This window comes from Silene latifolia, chromosome X (genome assembly GCF_048544455.1).
Source record: "Silene latifolia isolate original U9 population chromosome X, ASM4854445v1, whole genome shotgun sequence".
Taxonomy (NCBI): domain Eukaryota; kingdom Viridiplantae; phylum Streptophyta; class Magnoliopsida; order Caryophyllales; family Caryophyllaceae; genus Silene; species Silene latifolia.
Genome location: NC_133537.1, coordinates 227,031,394 through 227,041,218, shown reverse-complemented (window position 1 = coordinate 227,041,218; position 9,825 = coordinate 227,031,394). Strand labels below are relative to the sequence as shown.

Sequence of the window (9,825 nt, the reverse complement as noted above, 5' to 3'; positions counted from 1 at the left end):
TTTGTTACTAATTCCTTTCTTGAGTAGTGGAAGGTGTTTAGAAGAACCGGGTAATCTTGAGTTCTTTGAGAATCCATTTGGAATTCCAAAAGAACCAACAATGGCCGCAGTTCCTATGAGGGACAATTTAGCTTCAAAGAAGGTGGTAAATCTAAGCATTGTCAAGCCACCTATTCAAGCAAATAACCTTGATGTGAAAGCTACTTTGTTGCAACTAGTCCAAGGAAACCAATTCGGAAGGGGATCTACCGAAAACCCCAATGAACACCTTAATGATTTCTTGGATAGTTGTGATATGTATAAGGCAAATGGAGTATCGGAAGATGCAATCCGCCTTAGACTCTTTCCTTAATCCTTGAGAGAGTGTGTTAAGGAATAGTTGAAGAGTTGTGAGCCCGATTCATTTAAAACTTGGAATGATGGCTCCAAGGCCTTCTTAAACAAATACTTTCCACCACAAAGGACCGCAAGAATCAAGAGTGAGCTTCAAGGCTTCACCCAACATGATGATGAGACCCTTTATAAGGCGTGGGAAAGGTATAAAGGACTCCAAAGGTTGTGCCCCCATCATGGGATCGGAGATGATGAATTGATAAACAACTTCTATGAGGGGTTGAACAATGAGATGAAAATGAATCTAGACTCCGGCTCGGGAAAAGGGGCACTAGACAAAATTGATCACAAGACGGCCAAGGAGCTTATTGAGGAAATGGCTTCCCGTACTTTTCATTGGAATAATGACCGCCAGAAGAGGAAAGGGAAGTCCAATGTGGAATCAACAAACAATGTGGAAGTTAAGGGATTGATAGAGGAACTCAAGCAACAAATTGCTTTGTTGAACTCTAGTAACACCTCAAGAAACTCTTCATCAAATTGGTGTCAAGTGTATTGTTGTGAGATTTGTGGAGATCAAGGGCATCCACCAAATGAATGTCCTTTGCTGATGGGAGAGGCAAATTGTATGGAGCAAGTGAATGGAGTGTGGGAATCAATTCCGGCTAGACAAGCATTCAACAATAATCAATACCATCCCGGAATGGGAGCTCACCCAAATTTTTTCCATGGCTCACAAAATGTCCGAAACCCCACTTTCCAACCAAAATCACAATTTACACCAAATTTTCAAGCCCAAAAGCAAAATCCGACCTTTCAACCAAGACCACCATTTCAACCACTTAACCAACCAACCAACCCACCATTTCAACAAAATTCCCAACCATCTCAACAAAATTCTCAACCCTTTCAACAATCCACCCAACCTAAATCAAACATGGAGCTCATGATGGAGCAATTGATGAATACTCAAAACCACCTCATCAATACTCAAACCCAATTTATCACTCATTCCAACCAAAAACAAGAGGAGACAACATCCTCTATCAACCAACTAAGAACCCAAATGCAAGCCTCCCAAAGAATGACGGATAACCAAATCTCTCAATTGGCCTCTCAAATTAGTCAATTACAAGCCTCAAATGGAAAGTTTCCGGGTAAAACCGAGGATAACCCAAAGACCATTAATCCTATACATTTTAGGAGTGGTAGGGAGTTGGAAGACCGGGTGTTTGTAAAAAGGAAAAAAAGTCGCAAACCGGAAGTTGTGGTTAAAACACCAAAAGTGGTTGAAGATGATCTTGTAGAGGTTGTTGTGGAGACTCCCATGGTAGTTGATGAACCTACCAAGATTCTTGAAGAACCCAAGCAACAAGTCGTGAGAACATATGTGCCACCAATCCCTTTTCCCGAAAGGTTGGCAAGAGCAAAGCTTGAACAAAAGTATGGAAAATTCATGCACATGATGAAAGGTGTGAACATCACCATGCCTTTTATTGATGCCATCAAGGAGATACCCGCATATGGAAAATTCTTGAAAGAGTTGATTTCCAACAAAAATTCCTTGAGTCCAACAACGGTGAATTTGTCTAAGGAATGAAGTGCAATCTTAATGAATGAGTTGCCCCAAAAGCTTGAAGATCCGGGTAGTTTTTCTATCCTATGCACAATTGGATCCATTCAAATAAAGAGGGCCCAATGTGATTTAGGAGTTAGCATTAGCCTAATGCCTCTCAAGATTTTCAAGAAGTTTAAGGGATTTGAGCCCTCACCTACAAGAGTATCTTTGCAACTTGCGGATAGATCGGTGAGGTATCCAATTGGCCTAGTGGAGGATGTTCCGCTCAAGGCGGGAAAACTTGTGATACCTTACGATTTCTATGTGATGGATATTCCCGAGGATTCCAAAATTCCAATCATCCTAGGGCGTCCATACCTTGCTACCGGGGGTGCTATGATCGATGTTAAGAATGGCAAACTATCTTTTCAAGTTGGTGATGACAAGATATAATTCTCGTTGGAAAATTCCATGAAATCTCCTTCTACGAGTGACTCCTGTTATAGAGTGGATATGTTGGAGGATTGTTTGAATGAGGATAATATTGAGCCTTCACACTTGGATCCATTGGAAGTTTGTCCAACAAACAAGGAGGGAAATGGAGGTGATCTTGTGTTGAGAGTTGATGTTAAAGGACATTTGGGTGAAGATGACTCAAGAGAAGATGAATTTGAAGACCAAATTAATGATGAGATTGAGTCATTCTTGAAACCTCCGGATTCATTTGTTCTAAGCTGTTTTGAAGGTGCACCTTGGTCGGATAATTCTTCAAGTGATTGGGAAGCTCAAATTGATGTCTTGGAGGCGGCTCTCAATGGAAATGGTTCGATTGTAAAGGAGAGTCAAGAAATTTGGGATATGAATGATAGCATTATGAACCTCAATGTTGAGAAGTTGAATCCTCCACCTCTTATTCCTTACCATTCTCCTTCCTTTGATGACAATGAGGAAATTTCCTCATTCTATGAAATTTATCAGATGCCGATCCCTTCACATCCTAGCTACTTCTTCAAGAAGAAGGGTCCAAGCCATCAAAAGGACCCAAGAAATGGTGCAAAGAAGTGTAAGAGGAACTATGAAAAGAAGTGTTGGAAAAGAAGTTGGTTGTGGTATGTTATAGCTTGGTGCTACTTGTGCTTGTTTGAGGCTTTTGCTAAGGCCTTTAATCGATTACTTCGTGCTTTGTGTGACATGGAGCACATCACTAAAAGATTCAAATAACAATTTTGGATGAGAGGTTTGGTGGAGTCCCTTAAGAACCACCACATTGTTAGTATTCTATTCCCTTGCGTTATTTATGTTTTGCTTGCATTTGCATTTAGTTTACTTAACCGAATAAGAGTTAATCTAAATTAGCTCTCTTTGCATTCATGTGGTGTAGTTTGCATTGTTCTTTAAATTTAGCATATAGAATAGTTCATGCATTACATTCATTAACCAAAAACAACTAAAAATTTGAAAAATCAAAAAAATCTTAAAAAAACATGTATTTTATTTCGAAATTTCCTCCACGCATTTATTTCCATTGGAAATATGTAAATAAATAAGTGTGGGGAGAAAATTCCATCATTTAAAAATATCAAAAACATGTATTTTCAAATATTCAAAAAAAAAAATCAAAAACATGTTCTTACATTTTGGAAAATTCAAAAATCAACAAAAATATGTTATTTATTTTTCCTTTTCTCTCCCTATACTTTGTTCCATTGAGGACAATGTAAATTTCAAGTGTGGGGAGGGAAATATCCACTTCGTGTATATTGTTTATATTTGTATATATTTGCTTGTTAATTTGAGAAAAATACAAAAATGCCTAAAAATTGAAAAAAAATTAAAATTTGCATTGTTTATATTATATATATTGCATTTGTCCTAACCATTTTGATAAAAAACACATGAATCATCGGAGAAGACGCTTGGTAAAATTCTTCCAATCCTTTCTCTTTTATCCTGCCTTTCCATTTTGTATATATAAGCATGGAGGAGGACGGGATATGTTATGTGGGTGTTCCTTTTGGGAACCGTTTTGGATATGTGTGTGTTGTTGGTGTGTTGTTAGGACTATAAATGGTGTGCATTTAGACTAGAAATGTATAAATGTGCTCACTCTTGCATTCACATAGCTTGTTCATATGTTTAGTTGCATTTCATACACGTTGCATCTTGTTTGTAAATAGTGGCATAGAGGGTCTAAATGTGGAGGGCATATATTGCCAATGATGATAATTTGTTTTGCCCATGTCATTTCCCTCTTGATATCTCGTGCCTTTTGATGACACATGTTAGGGTTTTTGCTTGCAAAAACCCGGAAGTCTAGCTTAACAACCAAGTTGCGACCACCTTGTGAGACCGTATTAGGCCCGAGACTTGACCTAGGTCCGATATAGCTACTAAAATGTGAGGATAGAGCCTCCTTATGGCCGATCCATCAAACCGGTCCCGTTTAGGTCATGAGAGTAGTTCTCCTTACGGGGTATGTCATGTCAAAACGCACAAGTATGGTGCTCATTCCTTGATTCCGTAGAAGTGTCGATGTGCATGTTGAGACAATTTTGTTCAAATAAAGTAGCCTCTCGTAGCCAAATAAGCTTATTTTTCACCCATTTGATCATCTTTCCCTTTTGTTTACCCAATTTGTGCCTAAGCCTTGTCATTTCATTTGCCAATAAAATAACTACATTCCATAAATATCTCACCTTTGTTGAGTAGTTCGTCTTTGTAGTTGTTTTGAGGAGTATAATTGGGTAGAAAGTTTGATTTTTATTGAGGTGAACGGTCCGAAATATCACAAAAGTGAAATGAAGCTTGTTGGTTTACCAATTTTTGCATATTTAAGAGTTTTAGAAGAAAAAGAAGAAAAGAAAAAAAAATGCAACCAAGAAAATCAAATAGAAAAGAGAAAGAAATGAAGTGAAAAACAAAAAGAAAAGAATGTCGTGTTTGTATCTAATAAAGGGTTGATGGATTTGCAATTGAGTCTTGCTTTGTAAATAATTGAATGATTTTTGGAAATGGCAATCTTGCCATATTTTGTGGAAGAATTCTTTTGCATGAGTCGAATTTAGTGGATTGGTTAGATGTGACGACTACTTAACCGATAGCCCCACATTTCCTAAAAACGGTGCTTGCACCAAACCCTTTTCACCGAACCCAAGCCCCATTACAACCCGGTTGTCTCTCTTGTATGTGCATCATTTGACATTTCTCTTGCGAAAATTGGATATAGTACCATATTAGATTGTGGGCATGCTTCGCAAGTCGAGTTAGGAGAGTGATTTTGGCTACTTTTTGTCACAAAAATCACCCCGTTCTTTCATTTGAGTGACTAGTGAAACCCGTGAGAGTCGAGCTTTGGTCTCCTTTTGGTGAAGGGTTTGATATGGAGTTGAATCTTGCGTGTGTCGTATCAATCTTGGGAGTATAGCTACGTACTTCCCCTTTCCCGCCTAGAATTTGTTTCTAAGGCAACCCGTGTTGTCAATGTTGGTTACTTGAGCTAGAATTAGGGAGTCGGCACCTTGGTAAGACCCGGAGATGAGATCCTACACCAATGACTCTCCTTATTCGATTTTTGAAAGAAAAACGGCCGCTTGGATGAGGAAAGCGGTTTGACTTTTTGTGATGCATCTTATATGTTGAATCGTGCTTAAATGATGGATGTGTAAAAATTTTCCGCAAGCCCCCACTTGCCTTGCAAGGGAGCACATACCTCATTGTGTTTCGTTGTGAGTTGAAGGGACGGAGAAGGCCCGTTCATTGTCTCTCATCGGATATTATTAGTTTAGCTAGTCTTTTATATTAAGGGTCTTAGTCTAACTTAATGAGCTTACTCGAGGACGAGTATGGTTTAAGTGTGGGGAGATTTGATAAGTAGCATTTTACCCCGCATTTATACCTTATTCCGACTCGATTTTGTGTGTTTAAATGCCTAAAAAGCTCATTTAATTACTAATTTACAATAATTAGCCGTATTAGTTTATAATTAATAATTAATTTTATTTATGTATATTATTATTAATTTTATTATTATTATTATTATTATTTTTATTATTATTATTATTTTTATTATTATTATTATTATTATTATTATTATTATTATTATTATTATTATTATTATTATTATTATTATTATTATTATTATTATTATTATTATTATTATTATTATTATTATTATTATTATTATTATTATTATTATTATTATTATTATTATTATTATTATTATTATTATTATTATTATTATTATTATTATTATTATTATTATTATTATTATTATTATTATTATTATTATTATTATTATTATTATTATTATTATTATTATTATTATTATTATTATGTGCAGGCAAGACGGGAAAGTGGGGCGGAAGAGCAAGACGGGATTATGAGAATATATGGCGAAGGTGAAAATAGGCTAAATCATGGAAAAATAAACTAAGGAGCAGCTGTTAATTTCAGACGGTCTTTGCTGAGCTTTTACTATCACCTCCGGCCACCGTGGCAGCCACCACTCACCACCAATGACCACCCTCCACTTCCAACATCACATCCCAACCATCCACGACCATCATGGACCACCACAACTGCCACCACAAACCCTTCTTCCACCCCTAGCCACAAACATACAATTACAACCATTTCATGCGACCATCTTTCGACCACCACCAAAGCCACCTCCAGCCACCATGGGAGCCACCCATCACCACCAATAACATCCTACCACTTCCAACTTTACAACCCAACCTCCCATCACCATCATTGACCACCGTGGAAGCCACCACGATCTCCCCTATACCCCCTGTCCATCGACATCAACAAACAATAACCATCTTCTACACCATCTTCCCACCACCATAACAGCCACCATAGACAACCTTATCCGCTACCCACGACAACCGCCACAAACCCACTTCATCCTTCACCTCTGCCGCACCAACCAATTGGACAACCACCGAAATCAGCCGTGCCCAATTCGCATCACCACCGTCAAATTTACGCATGAAACTGAACTAATGAAATTGATGTTTCTCCATCCCGGCTTACCGGCAGCAGCTCCTTCAACTGCCTTGGAATACATCACAGATTCTGCGCTTTTTGTGAAGGTCTCGCTACCGACATAACGATGCGGCCGCCAACAACCCACGCAGACTCAATTCCTCTTCAAATCTCGCACAAATCGTGGTCTCTACCGGTGGCCCTTTTGCCGGGGCACCGGCAACCCGCACACACCATATTAATTCTTCCCCTTTCTTTGATGGTCTCGCTACCGGTGACCTCGACGGCGGCCGGCGTGCCGGCAGGGCCCCCCTGCTTCCTCAATTGCCCCGTTTCAATAGTTGATATTGTTGTTTTTTGTTTTTTTACGTTGACCTTGGGTGATTAGCATTAGGATTAGTTATTAGGAGTATTAGTTATTATTATTATTATTATTATTATTATTATTATTATTATTATAATTATTATTATTATTATTATAATTATTATTATTATTATTATTATTATTATTATTATTATTATTATTTTTTTTTTTTTTTTTTATTATTATTATTATTATTATTATTATTATTATTATTATTATTATTATTATTATTATTATTATTATTACTATTACTATTACTATTATTATTATATTCTTATTCTTTATTCTTTATTCTTTCATTCTTTATCTATCATATCTTTATCTTTATTCTTTATTATCATTCTTATATTCTTTATTCTTTATCATTGTTATTATTCTTTATTATTATTCTTTATTCTTTATTCTTTATTCTATTGTTACTATTATTGTTATTATTATTGTTATTATTATTATTATTATTATTATTATTATTATTATTATTATTATTATTATTATTATTATTATTAGACTGTGTAACAGAACACACCTTACACTGCACATTAGACACCACCTTACCTTATAATTAGACTATCAATTAGACTAAAATTAGTTCATCTTTCTCTCAAATATTTTAGAACCCTAGTTAGAATATTTCTCCTCTTTTAGTTTTCCTCTTACCGAAGTTGTAATCTTTACTCAAAAATTAATACAATTGTTCTCTTGGTTATCCAAGTTCTTCATTCCATCAATTCAAGTTTCCATGTTATTCGTATAATTCTTTACTCTTATTTCTCTCTTTAATTTCAATTGTTTACATTTACTTTCTTCCTAGTTTTAATTTGATTGTTGTGTTTGAATTTCTCTTTTGTTGCTAGATTATCATTTTCCTCTCTTGTTCATCTTTTCATGTTCACCATTGTTGTTTGCATTCAAACATTGAGTCTTTAATTTTCTTGTGTCAAAGATTGAATCTTTGAGTTCTTGTGTTAAAAATTGTGTCTTTTAGTTTAATCCTCATCCATTCTTAGATTAAATTGTCTTTCTTCATAATTTGTGTTGGATTATTGCATGTTTAGTAGTAGAATTTATTCTTCCACTATGTTTATGCTTAAAGACTCCATCTTTATTGTTTCTCTTGCCTTTGGAAACATGATTAGTGAGTAGTCTTCTACTAGGACTCGGTTTGACCCGACATGAGTAACTCCACTAATTGATTCTCATAAAGGTTAATTGTTTGGGGAAATTGGTGATGGTAGTTTAGAGGAATGATTTGGTTTATGGATTGATTTTGGGTAGTGTCAATTTGTAACCCTTGTCCACCAACGAGAGTTGGTTAGGTTGTAAATTGGATACCCGGAAATTGGTCTTATCACTAATCTAGGTTGAGACCGAAAGGGAGAACCAAGGGAGGGTACCTCTAGACTAGCGTTTGAAATCGACCTCCGAGAGGAGGAGTGGGATGACCCGGAATACGATGAGTGCTTAATGACCTTGACCAAATTTTTGACCGCCTTGTAAAAATGCATGTTTTTGGGGTTGTTGGGTGTTGAGTTAGGGATTCCGACCTTCGAACCCGAGAGGGGGGTTGGTGGGTAGTGCTAGTGTCTTACTTCGAACCCGAGAGGGGGGTCTTAAGCGAATTAGAGCCATCTCCTCCTCACCTATCTACCCTTATGATTAGCCTAGGGAATTAATTGAGTGAAGTTATGAATTGTTGTGGGAGAACCGAGTTCTAGGCCATTTAATCATTTGATTTACAACTTAGTCTTATCTTGCTCATTTTTCCTTCTCTTGTTAAATTTCATTTTATTTTATTTAGTTTAGTTGTCTAGTTTAAAACCTCATCCAAATATTGCCAACATAGCTAAACAATAGATTTAAAACGATTAGTATTCTCCCATGCTCCTTATGGATTCGACCCTAAATTAGTGCAACGAACTCGTTCACTTGCGAGGTTTAGATTTGATAACCATCAATAATCGCATTTATCGTTTGAGTTTTATTATACTCACCCATTACTTTGTTAAATCTAGATGGGTTGTTGAGAACAAATTGAACCCCATTAAAGTGAACTGGATTGACATGGTATTCGCCCCTAGTTACTTATATGAGGTGACGTCTCGAAGTGACTAGAGTGTGATGCGATTGATGGCAAGTTCAAGTGTCATAGAGTCATATGGGATGACTAGTCGATCACATAGACAGACTGTATGAGACACTCTGTCGGGCAGTGACCGCTTATAGAGTTCTGGTAATTCATAAAGCCTGGTCATGGCAAGAGCTACTATAGTATTCTTATGAGTCAATTCTTTTGACTAGAGACTATTCGCCCAAGTTAGCGCAAATTTCTGATTAGCTTTGATTTATACTCTACGACTTCGTAAATGAGGTCAATCTGGGTATATTTTGGATTATGGTGAATTGTGGCTGAACAAAGGGAATAGTGCAATAGGAATTGTCCACCCCTTGTTAGGGTTGTTTGAAATCTCAAGGCCACTCGAGGAGTAGTTAACTGGAAATGCGTGGCCACGCTCGAAAGGCATCAATGGTAGATAATTCCGGTCAGACAGTTACTCTCCAGATCGAGAAAACCACTTAAGAT

The 9,825-nt window shown here is 36.7% G+C and overlaps 1 protein-coding gene and 1 non-coding gene across 2 annotated transcripts; one reads left to right on the top strand and one right to left on the bottom strand.

Moving 5' to 3' along the window:
* Nucleotides 1–469: 469 nt before the first annotated feature.
* Nucleotides 470–576, bottom strand: LOC141625154 (small nucleolar RNA R71). Its single transcript, XR_012534950.1, has one exon. It is a non-coding gene; the product is annotated as a small nucleolar RNA R71 (small nucleolar RNA).
* A 1,369-nt stretch (nt 577–1,945) lies between these two features.
* LOC141619486 (uncharacterized) lies at nt 1,946–2,344 on the top strand. The gene has a single exon (XM_074436503.1). The coding sequence runs from the start codon at nt 1,946–1,948 to the stop codon at nt 2,342–2,344; it is 399 nt and encodes a 132-aa protein (XP_074292604.1).
* Nucleotides 2,345–9,825: the final 7,481 nt, after the last annotated feature.

Coding starts and splice junctions, on each gene's coding strand:
- LOC141619486 (XM_074436503.1), top strand. CDS start 1,946: ATGAATGAGTTGCCCCAAAAGCTTGAAGATCCGGGTAGTTTTTCTATC.